The sequence below is a fragment of the Anser cygnoides genome, chromosome 29 (assembly GCF_040182565.1).
Source record: "Anser cygnoides isolate HZ-2024a breed goose chromosome 29, Taihu_goose_T2T_genome, whole genome shotgun sequence".
In the NCBI taxonomy this organism is placed as follows: domain Eukaryota; kingdom Metazoa; phylum Chordata; class Aves; order Anseriformes; family Anatidae; genus Anser; species Anser cygnoides.
In genome coordinates this window covers 870390-892288 of record NC_089901.1, presented here as the reverse complement: position 1 = coordinate 892288, position 21899 = coordinate 870390, and the positions used below count along the sequence as shown (strand labels likewise).

Below are 21899 nucleotides of genomic sequence, written 5' to 3'. Positions count from 1 at the left end.
ATGTTGATCTATGAAACCTTGACATAGACTTCCCCATGAGAGGGTACTTCAGAGATCCAAAAGGGTACTGATGGGGTTTTGGGATAGCTGCCTTGGAGACAGAGGATATTAAAGAGCTGTCTACCTTGCCCAGTCTCTGGGAGAACCCTTCTGTTTCTGGAGTTGTTGAAGGTCAAAGAAGAGCAGGTGCAGATAGTTACCACAATATTCTACCAGCTTGGGGACAGGCTGGACATCAGAAAGTGATGAGTAATTGCACTGTGCATAACTTGCTTTGTACATAATAATAATGATAATAATAATTACTATTATTATTATTTATCTTCCCTTTCAGTCCTTTAAAATGCCCTTATCTCAACACATAAGCTTTTGGGGGGTGAGGTGAGTGTGAGCTAACTGCTGTGTAGTGCTGAGCGGCCTGCCAGGTTAGAGCACAACGTGTCTGACAACCACGGTCCAATAGCACAAATCACGCTTCTAAAATCCGTCTCTCCCATGTTCAGAGAAGAGCAGTCAGTGGTGAATTCAGTCTGCTTCAAACAACACACCCCAGGAGAGACCCTGCTGCCCTCAGGAGCTGTCTGCCCTGAGGCACTGGGGACACCTTGAGGGAGCCCAATGGCACAGAACAAGCGATGCCATGGTCGGGTGTTGTGCTGCTGAGCTGGGCCGGGCTCCTGGGCTGAAGGGAAGCTCCTGGCAAGCGGGCAGCGCTGCAGAGAGACAGCTCTGCCCAGGAGCAGCTCCTCTGCACAGCACAGCAGGGCTGGGGGCTCTGACCACAGGTGGCACGGGGAGAGGAGAGAAGGAGAGAGGGCTTGGAGGCAGTGAGGAGCGCAAGAACAGAGGGCAGTGTGTGGCAGGACAGATCTGCAGACTCTTGACACTGTGAGTCTCTGGCAGCAGGGCAATGCAGATGATGTTGTCAAAGGGGTCTACTACAGCTGGCACATCCAATGGCTGGTAGCATCTGTCAGGATGATTCTCTCTGTTTCTCCAGCAAAGTGTAGAAGATGCTTTAGAGAATGGCATTTATGACTGGATATTTCAAGAGGAAGATCAAGGCTCGGTTTACATGCAGGGTAAGATTTTTCTGCAGTCTGTGCTTTCAAATTCTTGCTGTGGAGAAGAGGCAGGTTTCATGGTAATGGATTGTCAGGGTTGTACAGGAGACTGAGTCTACTAGAGCATTGCAATGAGAGATCAATATGTCAGTGATGAAATTTGTGAAGTCCCTTCCAAAACCTCAGCCCACAGACTGCACCAACAACATATTTATGGTTCCCTTGGGTTTTATCCAAGCTGATTTTCAGGAGCTGCAAATCCTCTAATGCCCAGTGCCCTGTCTTTGGGAGGTGTCTGCAGGCCAGAGCAGAGCACAGAACATTTGCAACGAGACAGGGCTGCAGCAGAGGAGGGTCTGCTGAGTGTCCGTCTGTCCCTCCCTGGCCTTGCCTCCCCTGGCAGCAGCATGCTGGCATTCCTGCTGGCTTCTCCAGCTGGCCGTGCTGCTGCTGTTCTTATTTCCAGGCTGGCTGGGGATGGGGGTTTCACATGCAAATGGAATGAGCCCTCGGTTTGCTTGGCTGGAAGGGGACTGTGGGGAGAGGGTGAGGGGTCTGGAGATGTGCACTTTGAGCCTGGATTCCTTTGCTCTCAGCAGTGTCCAGGTTCTGTAGGCACTGGAACAAACACCACAGGAAGTGATCACATCACTGAGGCTGCCAGAATTAAACAAACATTTGGGCAGCCCTCTCAGGCATATGGGCTGATTTTTGGGTATTCATGTACAGATGCAGGGGTGGGATTTGAGGGTCCTTCTGTGTCACTTCTAAGTCAGGAAATGCTATGATTCTATGAGTCTATCAACCTCCGAGTGCAATTGTCCTGCAGCTCAAAGAGATGTCAGCACAGGACAAATGAGACCAGCCTTGGCAGTCATCTCTAAAGGACACTCTGCACTAAAGGGAGAGTCTCTTTGCCTCTGAGTATCCACAAGTTTTCACTTAGAGTGCACCAGAAATGCCCAGGATTTCATCCTTAGCAAAAGTCCTAAGGAGTGGGGTGGGCAGCTAGACAGAAAATAAATAAATAAATAAATCCCAGCAGCCCTGCTCTGCAGTTGGGTGAATTGGGAGCAACAATATGGAAAAGATCTTTACTATCAGGTGATTGAATCTGAGATTACTCCATGTTCCCCTTTACTTCTGGCTGTGGGACAGAACTAAATCCTGCATTGCCAACAGCTGACTCCCCATATCCCAGGGACACCCTCAGGCCACATCAAGCGGAACTCCAGAAAGGGACATGCCAACCAAATATCTGCCTGAAATGGGACAAGTGTTTTTGAGGGGCTTATGTGAGAAATGGAACAAGTTTTCCTCAAGTAAGTCTTCTTGGTTATTAATGATTTTCTCCTCCTTAGACAGGACCCGAAGCCCAGAACCAGCAAATGGCCAACAGCAGCTCTGTGAGCGAGTTCCTCCTGCTGACATTCGCAGACACACGGGAGCTGCGGCTCCTGCACTTCAGGCCCTTCCTGGGCATCTACCTGGCTGCCTTCCTGGGCAACGGCCTCATCCTCAGTGCTGTAGCCTGCGACCACCGCCTCCACACCCCCATGTACTTCTTCCTCCTCAACCTCGCCCTCCTTGACCTGGGATGCATCTCCACCACTCTCCCCAAAGCCATGGCCAATTCTCTCTGGGATACCAAGGCCATCACTTAGGAAGGGTGTGCTGCTCAGGTCTTTCTGTTTGTTTCCTTGTCTGGAGCAGAGTTTTCTCTTCTTACAGTCATGGCCTATGACCGCTATGTTGCCATCTGCAAACCCCTGCACTACGGGAGCCTCCTGGGCAGCAGAGCTTGTGCCAAGATGGTAACAGCTGCCTGGGGCAGTGGGGTTCTTGATGCTGTCCTGCACACGGCCAATACATTTTCCCTGCCCCTCTGCCAAGGCAATGTCATGGACCAGTTCTTCTGTGAAGTCCCCCAGATCCTCAAGCTCTCCTGCTTAGATGTCTACCTCAGGGAAGTTGGAGTAGTTGCGTTTAGTGCCTGTTTAACCATTGTTTTTTTTGTTTTCATTTTGATTCCTATGTGCAGATTTTCAGGGTGGTTCTGAGGATGCCTTCAGTGCAGGGCCGGCACAAAGCTTTTTCCACATGCTTCCCTCACCTGACCATGGTCTCCCTTTTTGTCAGCACTGCCATGTTTGCCTACCTGAAGCCCCCCTTGATCTCTTCCCCATCCCTTGACCTGGTGGTGGCAGTTCTGTACTCCATAATTCCTCCAGTAGTGAACCCTCTCATCTACAGCATGAGGAACCAGGAACTCACGGATGCAGTGAAGAAATTGTTTTTATATGTGCTTCTTAGACATCAATATTGCTAACATTTTTGTGATTCAAATCATTTATATGATATCATATCATTTTAATCATGTGTTATTAATAATTTAATCAGTAATAATAATACTATTATTTTTACTATTATAAGATTACCAAGGTATTTGAGAAACTGATGTGACAATTTTTCCTACAATTTTTCATTACTAATATTTTCATATACTTTGATGTTTATTTAAATAGTATTATTTTTTACAAGCATACTTCCTGTTAATTAATTTATTTATTTTGATTAAATCTACCTATAGAACTAGGCTTCCAGTGTAGATGTCGACAATAAAGAAGCAATCAGAACTTCATTGGTCTCAGCTGCTCTCTCTTCCCATCTCCTCTGGAGCTGGGGGAGCAGCCCCAGCATGCAGGAGGGGCTCAGGGCCAAGAGCCCAGCTGCCACATGGAGGAGCAGCCCCAGAGGCCCTCAGGGCTGCCCCTCACTGCCCGCTGGGCTCTGCCTCTCTGCTGCCTTCGGGTCAGGGCTGCTGCTTCCCTGGAGCCATGGCCACGGCCAGCAGCAGGACTTGGCCTTTTCACTGCTGCTCTCTTTTGCCTTCCATATTGTTCTCTTGTGCCCTTGCATTTGGGTAAGCCCTGAGATCTCGTGACTTGGTGACAGTCCTGTGGTCTTAACAGTCTTATCTCTGCCAAATCTCTGCATTCCTCTTCCAAAGCCCATGTCAGGAATACACAAAAGGAGATGCTCACTGAAAAGGCCTCTTGCTTTCCTGGGCTTCACCATGGATCTGACTCCCACGGTGATCAGTGTAGGACCACAGGCTGGACTGGGAGGTGCCTTCTTGCTTGCCCATTACCCAGCAAACAATAACTGGCCTTTGACTTAACTGCCTGGATGTGTCCCACTGGTGCTGGGGTTGATAGCAAATGGCATCCTGGAGAGGGATCTGGATCTGCTCTGTGCCTGGGCCAGGCCTCTTGTGCTGGCCTGGGGGGCGGGCCAGGCCCTGAGGGGCACAGGCACTTTATGCTGGGGATCTCCCAGGCAAAAGACCAGGGCTCTTGCAGCTTCATGGACCTCCGTTTGCTTGCACTATGGCAAGCCTCCTCCTTGCTCACCCCAGCCAGCAACTACACATGTACAAGCTGCCCGCTTCCTCCTCCTCTAGAGGGAGAGGGATGGGAACAGCAAAAATAATTAAAACTCACAAATTGAGAGAAAGACACATAAGGAAGGGAAAGGAAAAGAATAAAGAACAGAAAATCAAATGCCAAACATGATGAATATTTAGTATCTCAGCAATTCCCACCAGCAGACATTTGTGCAGACAGTCTCTGAGAAACTGCTATCTTGACATGGAAAGCTGTCCCCGATATTTATTGCTGAGTACCATGGTATATCACAGAATCACAGAATTGTAGGGGTTGTAAGGGACCTCAAGAGATCATTGGGTCCAACCCCCCTGCCAAAGCAGGTTCCCTAGAGCAGGTTGCACTGGTAGGTGTCCAGACGGGCCTTGAATATCTCCAGAGAAGGAGAATCCACAACATCCCTGGGCAGCCTGTTCCAGTGCTCCATCCCCCTCACCGTGAAGAAATTCTTTCGCATGTTGGTGCGGAACTTCCTGTGCTCTGTTTTGTGGCCATTGCCCCTTGTCCTGTCCCCACACACCACTGAAAAGAGGTTGGCCATATCCTCCGTCTCCCACACTTAATATATTTGTAAACATTGATAAGATCCCCTCTCAGTCTTCTCTTCTCAAGGTTGAACAGACCCAGGTCTCTCAGCCTTTCCTCATAGGGAAGATGCTTCAGGCCTCGTATCATCTTTGTGGCCCTCCACTGGATTCTTTCCAGGAGATCCCTGTCTTTTTTATACTGGGGAGCCCAGAACTGGACACAGTACTCCAGGTGAGGCCTGACCAGGGCAGAGTAGAGAGGGAGTATCACCTCCCTTGACCTGCTGGCCATGCTCCTTTTAATGCACGCCAGGATCCCATTGGACTTCTTGGCTACCAGGGCAAACTGCTGGCTCATGGCCAACCTGTTGTCCACCAGGACCCCCAGGTCCTTATCCTCAGAGCTCCTCTCCAGCAGGTCATCCCCCAGCCCGTACTGATACATGTGGTTGTTCCTTCCCAGGTCCAGGACTCTACACTTGCTCTTGTTAAACTTCATTCGGTTTCTTCCTGTCCAGCTTTCCAGCCTGTCCAGGTCTCGCTGAACGGCAGCACAGCCTTCTGGCGTGTCGGCCACTCCTCCCAGCTTTGTATCATTGGTGTACTTGCTGAGGGTGGACACTATTCCCTCATCAAGGTCATCGATGAAGATGTTGAACAAGACCAGACCCAGCACTGACCTCTGGGGAACACTGCTAGTCACAGGTCTCCAGCCAGACTCTGCGCCGCTGATCACCACCCTCTGAGCTCGGCCAGTCAGCCAGTTCTCAGCTCACCTTACTGTCCACTCATCTATCCCACATTGTCTCAGCTTTGCTATCAAGATGTGGGAGATAGTATAAAAAACCTTGCTAAAATCAAGGTAGATGATATCCACTGCTCTCTCTCCATCTACCCAGCTGGTGATGCCATCATAGAAGGCAACGAGGTTTGTTGAGCACAACTTCCCCTTGGTGAATCCATGCTGGATACTCCTGATAACCTTCTTCTCTTCCAATTGCTTGGAGATGGCATCCGGAACAACCTGTTCCAACACCTTTCCAGGGACAGAGGTGAGACTGACTGGCTTGTAGTTTCCTGGATCCTCCTTCTTGCCCTTCCTGAAGACCGGAGTGACATTGGCTATCCTCCAGTCTTCAGGCACCTCTTCTTTCTCCAGGACCTTTCAAAGATGATGGAGAACAGTTCAGCGATCACCTCTGCTCACTCCCTCAGCGCATGTGGATGCATCCCAAGGGGGCCCATGGATTTGTGTGCGTTGATCCCAATCAGACACTCCCGAACAACTCCCTCATCAGCCAGGGAGGAGATATCCATTTCCCAGACTCTTTCTCCTCCCTCCAGTATCCAGGAGTCCTGCGGGGGAATCTTTGAAGCAAAGACCGAACCAAAGAAGGTATTCAGTATCTCTGCCTTCTCAGCGTCCCCTGTTACCAGGACACCCCCCTCATTCAGCAGGGGACCCACATTGTCTCTAGTCTTTCTTTTACTGTTTACATACTTTAAAAAACCCTTCTTATTATCCTTTATCTCTTTCGCAAGCTTCATCTCCAGGTGGGCTTTAGCCTTCCTCGTCGTGTCCCTGCAGGCCCTGACAACACTCCTATATTCCTCCCAAGAGGACAGGCCCTCAAAAAAAGATGTGGAAATGTGTAAAAATCCACATTTCATAGACCTTCCTCTTCCTTTTGATCTTGTCGATGAGCTCCTTGCTCATCCACTCAGGTCTCCTGCACCCTTTCCCCAATTTCCTACTCTTAGGGATGCACTGATCCTGAGCTTGGAAGAAGTGCTGTTTAAATGTTGCCCAGCTCATGAGATGTAGCCCATGAGATACCCCCAGGTAGGTCTCAGAAGAGGTCAAAGTTGGCTCTCTGAAAGTCCAGGGTAGCAATCCTGCTTTTTGCCTTACTTCTTCCATTCCAGATCTTGAACTCCACCATCTCATGGTCACTGCATCCCAAGCTGCCCTCAGCCTTCATATCCCTAACAAGCCCATCCCTGTTGGTAAGAACAAGGTCTAGAAGCATCCCCTGCCTCGTTGGCTCCTCCACCACCTGCGTCAGAAAACTATCTTCAACACATTGTAGGAACCGTTTAGATTGCGCATGCCTGGCTGAGTTGCTTACCTTATCTGTTGCAACAAATGCCTGGATAATTGAAGTCCCCCATGAGAACCAGTGCCCAGGATTGCAAGGCTACTTCTAACTGCTTGTAGAAGGCCTCATCGACCCCCTCCTCCTGATCTGGTGACCTGTAGTACACCCCCACAATAGTGTCCCCCATACCAGCCCACCCCTTAATTCTCACCCACTAGCTCTCCACATGTTCTTCACCTTCCCCCAAGTGGAGCTGGGTACATTCTAATTGCTCCCTCATATAAAGGGTACCTCCTCCCTCTCGCTTCCCCAGCCTGTCTTTCCTACAGGGGAGATAGCCCTCCATGACAGCATTCCAGTCATGCAAGCTGTCCCACCACGTCCTTCATCCATCCTTCAGGGCGGCTTTCAGTTTTCTACGCAGAGGGTGCCACTGCCTCCAAGATGCACAGGGGAAACTGAAGCATGCATGAGGGGCTGGGAAAATTTACTCTGGATCCATAGGAGCCATTCTGGAACCAACACTTGTACTGTTGTAGTCTGGAACTGCCTTGTAGGCAGGATGTGCACTTCTGCGGTGGTGCAGAGCTCTTGGGCACATTGTGCAGGGTGCTCCTACAGATCTTTGTGTCCTTCTCCATGCTGGCTTAGGAGCTGCTTCTTTCTCAGGAACAGAGTAGCCAACAGAGGTGAGACAGATACTCTGAGATCATGAACAACATCAGGAAGCTGCCCCTAAGAAGATGACTGGTACGTGGAAGTCAGGAGAAGCCTGGACAGGAATGATGTGAGATTTGGGGGAGGGAAAATGAGCTTGGACAGCAGAAGCTACTGATTTTGAAGACATAAGAATGCTCAGGTAATGTTGATCCTGCAGTAAAGCTGTCTTAAAGCAGTCATGTGAAGCCCTTACCCTATTTTAACCTGTAACATTAATCCCTAATCCTAAATGCTACTCCACCCCCTGACAGCAACCCACTGCTCTAACGTTTGACCACAATATCCCTTGAAGCCAAAAGTAGTCCGTAGCCCCATTACATTACCCTTACTCTCTTGCTCACCCTCATCCCTGCCTGTAACGCTAGCATTAAAATGCTCTATTTAACCTTAGACTTGCAGACCTAAACAAAACCCTAAACCAGAGAACTTGCCCATACACTACCCACAGACCTGACGCCCCAAGCAGAACACCAAACCCTCCCACTACACATTTGCTTAATCTCTAACCCAGAAAGGTGAGCCCTAGTCCATAATGCCATACATGAACAGCTGACACGCAAAGCCCCTATTCCTGTCCATTAACCTTCTCACCTTTAACCCTTTTTCTAACCCTTAACTTAAAGTGCTTGGCCCCCTGGGGTAGGGCAGGAATCGTGAGGTGGCTGTGCAGACACATGGCATTCAAAACTGAAAGTGAGGGGCCATGGATCTGATCAGCTTGTAGGCAACAAGGAGGAGATGGGTGGGAATGCTCTGATGAGCTCAGCTCTGCCTCAAGATCTCCTGCCACAGCAAAAGGAATGTGACTGTGAGGTCACTTCTGTCTCTGCCGTTGATAGGGCAGCTGCAGAAATGTGCCACAGAAAGGGACTGTGAGGTCACTTCTGCCTGAAGTAGCTGACAGGTCACCCTTGACTTAGACCTGGGATCTGTACTTTTCGGCTGACATCTGCCAGTGGCCCTAGTTGGCATGGCACCTGGTTGGCATGCCGACTGTGGGATCCCCTCTGCCGACATACCCAGGAGGACCCAGACAGAAAGAAGGCCTGAATATGGGTTGTCCTGTCCCTTCTGCTTGAGTACATGACTGGACAGCAGGAGGGACAAGGCTTGGTTGTGTCTAGCCAAGAAGCTGCAAGGCCAGCAGCAGGCCCATGGCCTGGAAGATCGTGGTGAGGTGATTTGTGTCTGGTTGGCTGAGAGGCCTCAAGAAGGCTGATGGGTTGGGTGACTAATTTAGAGTGGATTCCACCCTGATGAAGCTTTCTTTGGTAGTAGGAAAGAGCAGGAGAGAAAATACTGCCACAAAGTACATCTTGGAAGGTTGGCACTAGCCATGAGGAGGAAGAAATGTCCCTCAAAGGGTAGTGCTGTGTTGCCAGAGGTCACCCAAAGAGTATCTATGATCAGACTCTAATTTTGTGTTTCAAAGAACAGCTGGTGAGGGCTGACGAGACATTGGTGAAAAGATGGAAAGACTGGGATGAGAGCAAGGTGGTGAACAGAGATAGGTATCTGCAGTTTTCAAGGAAATAGTACGAAGTTTGAAACAGCATAGTAAAGCCTGCAGAGGAGAAGGCAGAGGGTACTGGCAAGTATGGAAATAGGCAGAACAAAGAACAGGCTTCTCTGAGGAAAACCTATTACAATTCTTAGAGTACTTGCAGCTTGAGCCTCTGTCTTTTCAGGAGAACCTTTCTGCAGCTCTCTTGCTTGAGCTGTGGCTGGTGCTGGCTGAAAGTGGCACTGGGAGCACGGGTGCTGAGGGCTCCAGAGTAGTCCTTCCTGCTGTGCAGCAGAATGAAAGCAGTAACACTGGGGAAATGCAAGTGCAATCCACTTACCAGATGAATGAGCTTTGCAGTGCTGTTGCAAAGAACTCATACGACCACACTGTAGAACAAGGTAGATACTCTTTGCTTTATTTTCTAGTAGCTACCGCTATAACTCTTAGGACAACGACCACACTTGTGTGTATCCACAGGAAGAATGTAGAGACAGCTGAGATCAGAAAAGCCCCAGTCCACTTGAGGCTGGACAGAACCCTCACCTCATCTCTGGTGTACCTGAGCAGGATCTCAGTTCTTCCCTCCCAGCCAGGGGTGCAGAGGCCTCATTCCAGCTGCCCAGAGACAGCCATCCAGCAGCACGGACATGAAATTAGAATGGAGGTGTCTTCTCCTTGGGGCACCTGCATAACACTAGGATGCCATGGGAGGAATGAGTCCTGCTGGAGAGTAGCCTGCAGCCCAGAAGGATTCCCCACAGACAGAGATAGATATTTGCAAGCTGGGGTGTCCCAGCAGCCCATCTGCACTCCCTGCAGTGTCTGGAGGAGGCTTAGTCACCCCTGCCTTAGCTGACCAGGGGCGGCTAGGTTACGACACTCCAAGGGGCTTCTGTCAGACTTCCTCACCTCACAGTGCAATCCAGCAGGACTCTCAAAGCCTACTCCATTGCCCACTGCCTTGTCAGAAACAAGACCCAGGAGGAGACCCTTCCAGGACCTGCAGCTGCATGGCCCTGCAGCCAGAGACTTACCTTGTCAAGGGCTGTGCAGATTTCTCCTCTAGTCAGCTCCTAGCACCCTCCCGCTCCCAAATGCCTCCAATCCCTCTCTCCTTCTCTTCTCTCCATGTGTCTGCTACAGTCAGAGCCCCCAGCCCTACTGTGCTTTGCAGAGGAGCTGCTCCTGGGCAGAGCTGTCTCTCTGCACCAGGGCCCTCTTGCCAGGAGCTCCCCTTGGGCCCAGGAGCCCGGCCCAGCTCAGCACCAGAGGCCCAGCCCAAGGCATTGTAATCACCCCTCTGGTGGCTTTGGTGATGAGCCCAAAAAATCTCAGGCACTGAGAGACAATTGAAGAAATCTCTCAAGAAGTCCAAGTGTGATGCAAGTTTCCTGCAGTGTCCCCCCCAGGGCCAGCACTGACACAGCCTCCCTTGGAGCTCATTAGAGCAAAACACTAGAAGCAGTGAGGACAAGTAGACAAAGGCAATGTGAAGGTGACACTGATGTGTAGGAAAACTGCATGTGTTTCACCAAGCACAAGGGCCAGGCCTTGACCCTTGGTCCCTAGGAAGGGAGATCCTTTCCCTTCACACCTTGCTCAGGGCTCTTCCTGGTGCAGTAGGAGATGGGGATGTGTATTGCCAAGTGCAGGAGAATGGTATGACCCCTGCCTGATTCATGGGTGGGGCTGAGGAGGCAATGAGGCCCTGGTGCTTTAATGATAAACTGTCTCTTCATAGGCCTCAGTGGCAGAGACAACAGCCATAGCTGTGGACACAATGACCTGGGTCCTGTTGGGACTCTCAGCCTTGCCACAGCCATTGCTCCTCTCCACGCCAAGCTGTATTAGGGAAGCACAGACTTCCACATCTTTCCCTGCTGGCTGCAGAGCCTTGTGGGTGAGTTTGCACACTGGATCTGAGCTGAGTATCATAACTCAGATCTTCTTGGTGGCCATGCTCCTTGTAATACAGCTCAGTAGGAAGCTGGCCTGGTTCCTGGTGAGCAGGCACCACTGCTCATATGGCATCCCTCGAGGTGTCCAGGCCCTCTTCCTCCTTGGGACCGCTTACTCAGCAGGGTCCCAGTATGCCCTGATGTGTGGGGTTACTCTTCCACTAGTGTAGGACTAGGCTGTTCTCCTTGTAAATGTCAAGAGGTTTCTGTAGGCAAAATCCTGGAGTATTTCAAGGTTCCCCCACACTGATGTTCCATTCTGTCAGCTGTTAATGTCTGCAGGCAGACAGTTCTACCTTTGTGTGATTGTGCTATCTCTGACAAGATAGCAGCATCAGGAGTTGCAGGACAGTTTGGATAATACAGGAGTAACCAGTTGAATGGAATTGCAGCTCATATTCCCAGACGGGTAGGAGATTGAAGGCTTTATCATCCTTTATTGCATTTGGGGGGAAACCTGGTGACAAGAGATGATGTAAAGGCAGAGGCACTTAATACCTTCTTTGTCTCAGTCTCTAGCAGCAAGACCTTTTGTTCCCCTGGACATTTCTTCCTCCTTATGGCCAGTGCCACCCTTCCAAGGTACACTTTGTGGCAGTTTTTCTCTCCTGCTCTTTCCCACTACCAAAGAAAGCTCCATCAAGGTGGAAACCACTCCTAAAGTAGGCATCCCAACCCATCAGCCTTCTTGAGGCCTGTCAGCCAACCAGACACAAGTCACCTCACCTCCATCTTCCAAGTCATGGGCCTGCTGCCGGCCTTGCAGCTTCTTAGCTAGACACACCCAAACCTTGTGCCTCCTGCTGTCCAGTCATGTACTCAAGCAGAAAGGACATGACAACCCATATCCAGGCCTTCTTTCTGTCTGGGTCCTCCTGGGTATGTCGGCAGAGGGGATCCCACAGTCAGCATGCCAACCAGGTGTCTTCTGCTGGCCTACCAGGGCCACTGGCAGATGTCAGCCGAAAAGTACAGATCCCAGGTCTAAGTCAAAGGTGACCTCTCAGCTACTTCAGTCAGAAGTGAGCTCACAGTTCCTTTCTGTGACACTTTCCTGCTGCTGCCCTATCAACGGCAGAGACAGAAGTGACCTCACAGTCACTGCCACAGTCACATTCCTTGGCGGAGCTGACCACTTTCAGATACCCACGGGACTAGAGCTCAACTTTCTGGGTTAGACAGTAAACAAAGGATTAATGGGAAGGTTTGGTGTTTTTCTGTGGGTATCAGGTCTGCCAAGAAGTCTAGGATTACATAGAGCATTTTAATGCTAGTCTTAAGAGAAGGGATTAGGGTGAGCAAGAGAGTAAAGATAAGGAAAAGTGGCTAAGGCCTGAGTTTTGCTTCAAAGCATACTTTGAATTCAAGCATTAGAGTAGTGGATTCTTGTCAGAGTGTTGGAGTAGCATTTATGTTTTAGGGATTTAAATTACTGGTTAAAATAAGGTAAGGGCCATAAATGACTCTTTTAAATCAATATTACTGCAGCTTCAACATTACATGAACCCTCTTACCTCTCTGAAATCATTAATTTCCCCCAGCCATGCATGTGCAGGGATGGGAGAAGGAATGCCACGGCACGGATGGAACGTAGCTTGGCAAGGGGTGCAAAAAATAATGGGAAGGGATTCTATAGATACATTGCTCAGAAAAGAAAGGCCAAGGAGAGTGTACCCCCTCTAATGGATGAGAAGGGTGAACTGGTACTGACAGACATGAAGAAGGCTGAGGGACTCAACAACGTCTTTTCCTCAGTCTTCACTGCCAGTCAGGTTTCCCAAGTCTTTCATTTCCCTGAATCCATAGACGGAGGCTGGGGGGCAAAGTCCCACCAGCTGTAAGTAAAAAGCAGGTTTGAGACCTCCTGATGAAACTAAACGTGTACAAGTCTATGGGGCCTGATGACTTGCATCCCAGGGTCCTGAGGGAACTGGCTGATGTAGTTGCCAAGCTTCTCTCCATCATATTTGAAAAGTGGTGGCAGTTGGGTGAAGTCCCTAGTGAATGGAAAAAGGAAAATATCATTCGCATTTTTATAAAGGGTAGAAAGGAGGACCCAGGGAACTACAGAATGGTGAGCCTCACCTGTGTGCCTGTCAAGATCATGGAAAAGATCCTCCTGGAATCAAAGTCAAGGCACATGCAAGACAAAGAGGTGATTAGAGACAGCCAGCATGGCTTCACCAAAGGGTAAATTGTGCCGGCCCAAACTGATGGCTTTCTACAATGGAGTGACCACATCAGACAACAAGGGAAGACTGAACGATGTCATCCACTTGAAATTCTGTAAGACTTTGACATGGTCCCACATGACATCCTGGTCTCCAGATTGGAGATATGCTTTTGATGGGTGGACCATTGCGAGGATAAGGAGTTGGCTTGAAGGTCACACCCAGAGAGCAGTGGTCAATGGCTCTATGTCCAAGTGGAGACCGGTGATTAGTGGTGTACCTCAGGGGTCTGTCCTGGGACCAGTGCTGTTTAATATCTTTATCAATGACATGGACAGTGGGATCGAATGCACCCTCAGGAAGACTGCAGATGACACCAAGCTGAGTGGTGTAGTTGATACAACAGAGGAAGGGATGCCATCCAAAGGGTCCTGGACAAGTTTGAAATTTGGGCCCCTGTGAACCTAAGGAGGTTCAACAAGTCCAAGTGCAAGGTGCTGCTCCTGTGCTGGGGAAATCCCAGACAGGAGGATTGGCTGGGAGAAGAACTCATTGAGAGCAGCCCTGCAGAGAAGGACTTGGGGGTTCTGCTGGACAAAAAGCTCGACATGAGCCAGCACTGCGAGCTTGTAGGCCAGAAGGCCAACTGCATCCTGGGCTGCATCAAAAGAGGAGTGGCCAGCAGGTGGAGGCAGGTGACTATCCTCCTCTGCTCTGCCTTTGTGAGGCCCCACTTGGAGTCCTGCATCCAGGTCTGGAGCCCCCAGCACAAGAAGGATGTGGATCTGTTAAAACGGGTCCAGAGGAGGGCCAAGAAGATGATCAAGGGGCTGGAGCCCGTCCACTATGAAGAAAGGCTGAGAGAGCTGAGGCTGTTCAGCCTGGAGAAGAGAAAGCCCCTGGGTAACCTCTTCGTGGCCTTTCAGTACTTAAAGGGGGCTTCTAAAAAAGGTGGAGAATGACTCTCTGCTAAATCAGATAATGCCAGGACAAGGGAGAATGGTTTTAAGCTAAAAAAGATGAGATTTATATTAGAGGTTAGGAGAAAATTCTTCACTTAGAGGGAGGTGAGGCACTGGAACACGTTGCCAAGAGACCTTAAAGATTCCCCATCCCTGGAGCTGATCAAGAGCAGGTTAGATGAGGCCCTGGGCAACCTGATCTCATGGGGGGCATCCCTGTCTATGGCCGGGCGGTTGGAACTAGATGACCTTTAAGGTCCTTTCCAACATGAGCCATTCTATGATTCTATGGTCTCACAATATTTACCTCAAGCATGACTCCCCTCCCATCAGCCTTCCTGTAGTCTGTCACCTGACCAGAACAGAAGTTGCCTCGCCATCATCTTCAATTTCATGTGCATGCTTCCGCCCTTTACGGTCCCTCTCTGTGCCACATTCCTCCTGCTGCTCCATCAGCTCCAGAGACAAAGTGGCCTCCCAGCCTCCTTCACAGCCATGTGGATGCATTGGGGAAACTCTTTGGATACATGCTTTTTCATCATCAATAGCACCTGCACTTCATGTACTCTGCACCAAATACACCATGGATATCATTAAAATGAAGGAACTCCTAACATCTCTTCCATAGTTTTCTTCAAGCTTTCACGCCTTGTACAGCTAATTGCAGAGTTTGTATGGTGTAGTTAAGGAAGAAGATTTCAAAAAGCACCTAATAAAAATATTTTCTTGTTTTAAAGGCTGAATTTTGCTGCAGTTCAGTTTTGAGTATCATTATCCTATTGATATTGATCCAGGGTGACTTCTTTGGAGACCTCCCTTGGGAAGAAAAGCAGCCTGCGGGGGTCTGACACCTCCACTGCCAGCAGTGGTCTTTGTCCCTGTAACTGCAGCACAGCTGCACAACATGAAACCCTTTCTAAGATAAGTCAGGGGTTATTTGGGAAAAAATAAAATAAAAAATAAAATAATAAAATAAAATAAAATAAAATAAAATAAAATAAAATAAAATAAAATAAAATAAAATAAAATAAAATAAAATAAAATAAAATAAAATAAAATAAAATAAAAATGATATAATTAAAAAAAAAATTTGAAATGACCATTGGAACCTGAGAAATTCAGCTTGAATCTTAGTAGACACCTGGACATCCATGGTCTCTCTTGGGTCTTCTGTGGAAAACTCAGGATGAAAACTAAAGAAAATATATCTTCAAGTGGCTGTAGCTGTACCCATAAGCTTGGCCTCTTTTGGGAAATTGTCCCCTTCCAGCCACGGAAAAAAAAATTGAGTAATGTGAAAAGACCTGTTCAGTTGTATACGTTGAAGACGTATGAGGAGTGGCTGAGGGCACTGGGCCTGTTCAGCCTGGAGAAGAGGAAGCTGAGGGGGGACCTCATCGCGGTCTACAACTTCCTCGCGAAGGGGAGTGGAGAGGCAGGGGACCTGTTCCCTGTAAACACCAGTGATAGGACCTGCGGGAATGGTGTTAAGCTGAGGCAGGGGAAGTTTAGGCTGGACATCAGGAAGAGGTTCTTCACCGAGAGGGTGGTCGTACACTGGAACAGGCTCCCCAGGGACATAGTCACTGCACCAAGCCTGTCTGAATTTAAAAAGCGATTGGACTGTGCACTTAGTCACATGGTCTAAACTTTGGGCAGACCTGTGCGGTGCCAAGAGTTGGACTAGATGATCCTTATGGGTCCCTTCCAACTCGGGATATTCTATGAGTCTATGATTCTATGATTCAGTCAATAGAGTAGGGCAAAGTCATACTTCCTGTGCTATAGATGCAGAAGGCTAAAAGAATTGCATTGTGCCTTACACTGTGACTCAAGGACGTGTAACCCAAATCATGCAACTTTAACTTAGTACTGACAAGTCCATCACTAAACCATGTTACTAAGTTCTACATCTACACTTTGGCTCTCCAGTCGATGAACCAGCTCATGGATGGGAATCAGGGAGTCTCGGTTAGCGTGACGCTGCCTCAGGCATGCCACCATTGGCACCTGCTTGGAGTCCTGCGTCCAGGTCTGGGGTCCCCAACATAAGAAGGATGTGGATCTGTTAGAACAGGTCCAGAGGAGGGCCACGAAGATGATCAAGGGGCTGGAGCATGTCTCCTATGAAGAAAGGTTGAGAGAAATGGGGCTGTTCAATCTACAGAAGAGAAGGCTCTGGGGTGACCTTTTTGTGGTCTTTCAGTACTTAAAGGGGGCTTCTAAAAAAGATGTAGAGTGACTCTTTGCTAAATCAGATAATGACAGGACAAGGGAGAATGGTTTTAAGGAAAAAGAGGTGAGATTTAGATTAGAGGTTAGGAGAAAATTCTTCACTTAGAGGGAGGTGAGGCACTGGAACACGTTGCCAAGAGACCTTATATGTGCCCCATCCCTGGAGTTGATCAAGAGCAGGTTAGATGAGGCCCTGGGCAACCTGATCTCATGGGGGGCATCCCTGTCTATGGCCGGGCGGTTGGAACTAGATGACCTTTAAGGTCCCTTCCAACATGAGCCTTTCTGTGATTCTATGGTCTCACAAACTATGCCTCAAGAGTGACTCCCTTCCCATCAGCCTTCCTGTGGTCTATCACCTGACCAGAACAGAAGCTGCCTCGCCATCATCTTCAATTTCATGTGCATGCTTCCGCCCTTTACGGTCCCTCTCTGTGCCACATTCCTCCTGCTGCTCCATCAGCTCCAGAGACAAAGTGGCCTCCCAGCCTCCTTCACAGCCATGTGCCTCCTGCTTGCCCAGCAGATCCTGAGGCACACCTGACCTCATCACAGCATTCCCAGCCAGCTCCTCCCTGTGGCCTTTGATCTGATCACATACCTGTCACCTCACGTGCCTCTTCCAATGCCATGTGACTGCTCCAGGACCTCACAATCCCTGGCCTGCTCCAAAGGGACAAACAGCTGAAGTTAGGGTTAGGAGTCGGGTTGAAGACGAGATTTGCTGTGTGCATGCTGGAGGGCTTTGGGGGTTATCTGTTCAGGTTAACATTTAGGGATTAGAGGTCACCTTCTAGGGTTAAGGGAATGGCAAGGGCTTTGAGGCAGGGATTGGTGTTCTGCTCAGGGATCCTTCTCAAGGTATAGGGAAAGAGCAAGCTTTTTGGGTTAGAGTATTTTTTAGTTCTTGGTTGATGGCTAGGGTTAAGGCTGGCATTTTAATTCTTGGTTAGGTTTAATCATCCTTCTGCTCGGCCTTCTAAGAGAAGACGGGTTTGACATCTGCCTTTTCCAAGTCCCAAGGAACATCTATTGTGGCTTATTAGCCATATGGAGGCCAGGGTTGTTTAAGGATCCTTAACTTCTACTTCTTTATTGAGGGCATAACTTCAAGTCCCTTATTGAGGACAGGCTCCCTTCTTATACCATTCACTCTATAGCAGTTGTTTTCCACTATGTATTCATGGGTTAATAACTTTGCCCGGCAACATCAAACACCCAGCAACTTCCATTTCTTAACGGCTGGAGAACAAGCAGTCTTAGACAGCAAGGTGTCTCCTGAATCACCATTCTTTGTTCCTTCTAAACTCTTTACATTCCTCCTGGCCTCATCGTTAAGAGTCCAATATTATCACCAACCATGGGTCTTGTTGACCCCCATGGCCACAATTCCACAGTCTTTGATCAATCTGTACTCTCCAAGGTCTTTAAGACAGGTCTTATGACAACATCTGCAGCTCCACAGGCACCTCTCTCACGCTTCCCACACCACTGCTAAGCAACCTGAGGAATAACCAGGAGGATAATGAAGGTTTGGGAAAGGGCTTGGTTTAAATCTCTGAGGAGGGCCATTCTGTGCTTCACATGGAGAGTGATGATGGCGTCATAGGAAACAGTGACACTCATGAGGACAGAAGAGCAGGTGGATAAGGCCTTGGGCCTGCCAACACAGAACGCACACACATGAAAACTGCATGGGAAGGAAGAGGAATAATTGATGCAAAATACAGATTATGAAAGCAAAGACTGTGAGTATCACTGTGTCACTGCAGGAGAGCTCCAGCAACGGGGCAAAACCACAGAAGGGATCCACGAGACTGGGGCCACAGAACTGTAGCTTGGAGGAGAAGAAATTACTGTACATGAGAGCTCCTGGGCTCCTGGGATCAAGGGGAGCTCCTGGCAATCAGGCAGCGCTGCAGAGAGACAGCTCTGCCCAGGAGCAGCTCCTCTGCACAGCGCAGCAGGGCTGGGGGCTCTGACTGCAGGTGGCACAGGGAGAGGAGTGAAGGAGAGAGGGCTTGGAGGCAATGAGGAGCGCAAGAACAGAGGGCAGCATGTGGCAGGACAGATTTGCAGACTCTTGACACCGTGAGTCTCTGGCAGCACGGCAATGCAGATAGGGTTGGCAAAGGGGGTCTTCTACAGCTGGCACATCCAACAGCTGATAGCATCTGTCAGGATTGTTCTTATTCTACAGTTAATGTGGAGTAGAAGATGCTTTAGAGAATGGCATTTATGAGGGGGCATTTCAAGAGGAAGGCCGAGGCTTTGTTTTATCTGAAGGGGAAGGCTTTTCCATTTCTGTGCTTTTCAGATTCCTGCAGTGGAGGGGAGGCAGGTTTCGTGACAATGGATTTTCAAGATTGTACAGGAGACTGAGGCTCCTAGAGTACTGACTGCACTGACAGACCAGTGTGTCAGCAACGAACTTGACAAAGTCCCTTCAGCCACCTTAGCTTGGAGACTGCACCAATATGAAGTCTGTGGTCTCCTCAATACTTACCAGATCTTCTTTTTAGTAGCTGGAACCCCTGTGATGCCCATGGACTCAGGAGTCCTGTGCAGGGCAGAGCTGAGCACACAGCTTTTGGGGTTGGGGGTTTGTGAGTGTGGACAGGGAGGAGATGTTGGGACAGAGAACGCACTCCCAGCAGGGACGTGGACAGGCAGCAGGGACACGGGCAAGCAGTGGGAGGGAGCTGCTGCCAGAAATGTTGTGTGAGGAAGGGCTCAGGCACCTCCCTGCCATCACCTGCAGGGCAGGCGCCTTCCCTGGGACACCCCCTGCTCTCCTCTCCCACCAGCACAGCCTCTGCCCTCAAGCCCCCGGTGTCCCCAGCAGGAGCTGCCTCCTCTGCAGGCAGAGCTGCAGCAGAGGAGGGTCTGCTGAATGTCCGTCTGTCCCTCCCTGGCCTTGCCTCCCCTGGCAGCAGCATGCTGGCATTCCTGCTGGCTTCTCCAGCTGGCCGTGCTGCTGCTGTTCTTGTTTCCAGGCTGGCTGGGGATGGGGGTTTCACATGCACAGGGAGTGAGCCCTCGGGGTGCTTGGGGGAAGGGGAGTACAGGGACAGGGTGAGGGGGTCTGGAGATGTGCACTTTGAGCCTGGATTCTTCTGCACTCAGCAGTTTCCAGGTTCTTCTCAGGAGAACCTCTGAGTGCAATTGTCCTGCAGCTCAAAGAGATGCTAGCACAGGGCAGCTGAGACCAGCCTTGATGTACAGACTGGCCGTCATCTCTGAAGGACCCTCTGCACTAAAAGGGACAGTCTCATTTCCTCTGAGGATCCACAAGGTTTTCACTTGGAGTGCAGCAGAATGCCCAGGATTTATGCCTTAGAAACACTGCTCCAGTGTGGTGGGGCAGCTAGAAAAAGCAATACTAAATAAATAAATAAATAAATCCCCACACCTCTGATCTAAAATTGGAAATCTCTTGGATACCAGGACTGAAATGAATTCGAGATTACCCCATGTTCCTACCATGTTACTACCTCTGACTATGATGCAGGACTGATTCTTCCATTGCCCACAGAGGAGTCCTCTGCTCCAGAGAAAGTCTCAGGCAGAATCAAATTGAAGTCATTAAAGAGAACTTCCAAATAACTGCCTGCCAGTTGACAATAATTTTGGTGATTTTAAATGAGAAAATGGAATGAGTTTCCCTCTGCTCAGTCTGTGGTACATTATCTCTGTCTTTCTCTTCCTTCAGCAGGACCCCATGCTGAGAAATAGCAGATGCCCAACAGCAGCTCCATCACTGAGTTCCTCCTGCTGGCATTCGCAGACACGCGCGAGCTGCAGCTCCTGCACTTTGGACTCTTCCTAGGCATCTACCTGGCTGCCCTCCTGGGCAACGGCCTCATCCTCACCGCCGTAGCCTGCGACCACCGCCTCCACAACCCCATGTACTTCTTCCTCCTCAACCTCGCCCTCCTCGACCTGGGATGCATCTCCACCACTCTCCCCAAAGCCATGGCCAATTCTCTCTGGGATACCAGGGCCATCTCCTATCAAGGATGTGCTGTTCAGGTCTTATTTTTTGTTTTCTTCGTTGGAGCAGGGTATTTCCTTCTCACTGTCATGGCCTACGACCGCTACATTGCCATCTGCAAACCCCTGCACTACAGGAGCGTCCTGGGCAGCAGAGCTTGTGCCAAGATGGCAGCAGCTGCCTGGGGCAGTGGCTTTCTCAATGCTGTCCTGCACACGGCCAATACGTTTTCCCTGCCCCTCTGCCAAGGCAATGCTGTGGACCAGTTCTTCTGTGAAATCCCCCACATCCTTAAGCTCTCCTGCTCACATGCCTACCTCAGGGAGGTTGCGCTTCTTGTAGTTAGTCTCTGTTTAGCATTTGCATGTTTTATTTTCATTTCATTTTCTTATGTGCAGATCTTCAGGGCAGTGCTGAGGATGCCCTCTGAGCAGGGACAGCACAAAGCCTTTTCCACGTGCCTCCCTCACCTAGCTGTGGTCTCTCTGACTCTCAGCACGGCCTTGGTTGCCTACCTGAAGCCCCCCTCCATTTCTTCCCCATCTATGGACCTGGTGGTGTCATTTCTGTACTCAGTGTTGCCTCCAGCAGTGAACCCCCTCATCTACAGCATGAGGAACCAGGAGCTCAAGGACGCCTTGTGGAAACTCATTGGATACATGCTTCTTCAGCATCAACAGTGTGCCTGTAATATTAAATAGACACACAGGTTATCTGAAAAATCTCTTAATACAATAGCTTGCAATTCTTTTATTATTATTACTATTATTTCTTAAAATTGTGTTTTTGATTGAATTCTATTTGTGGCATCCTATCTGTTATTATTTTTTATTTACTTTCACCCAATCATTTTATATACCTACAGAACTAGGCTTCTTGTGTGGATAAAGATAATAAAGAATCCATGAGAACGTCATTGGTCTCAGATGCTATCTCTTCCCATCTCCTCTGCAGCTGGGGGAGAAGCCCCAGCATTCAGGAGGGGCTCAGGGCCAAGAGACCAGCTGCCACATGGAGGAGCAGCGCCGGTGGCCCTCAGGGCTGCTCCTCACTGCCCACTGGGCTCTGCCTCTCTGCTGCGTTTGGGTTGGGGCTGCTGCTTCCCTGGAGCCATGGCCATGGCCAGCAGCAGGATGTGGCCTTTTCACTGCTGCTCTCTTTTTGCTTCCACATAGTTCTCTTGAGCTCTTGTACTTGACTAAGCCCTTAGGTCTCG

The 21899-nt window shown here is 49.5% G+C and overlaps 1 protein-coding gene across 1 annotated transcript in view; it reads left to right on the top strand.

Moving 5' to 3' along the window:
- The window catches only part of LOC136787536 (olfactory receptor 14A16-like), a 30293-nt gene extending 23933 nt beyond the window's left edge, over positions 1-6360 (top strand). Inside the window, exon 2 of the mRNA XM_066984846.1 lies at positions 5862-6360. Coding sequence (XP_066840947.1) covers positions 5862-5879 — 18 coding nt within the window. The 3' untranslated portion in view covers positions 5880-6360. The remainder of the gene's footprint in view (positions 1-5861) is intronic.
- The last annotated feature ends 15539 nt before the right edge of the window (positions 6361-21899 follow it).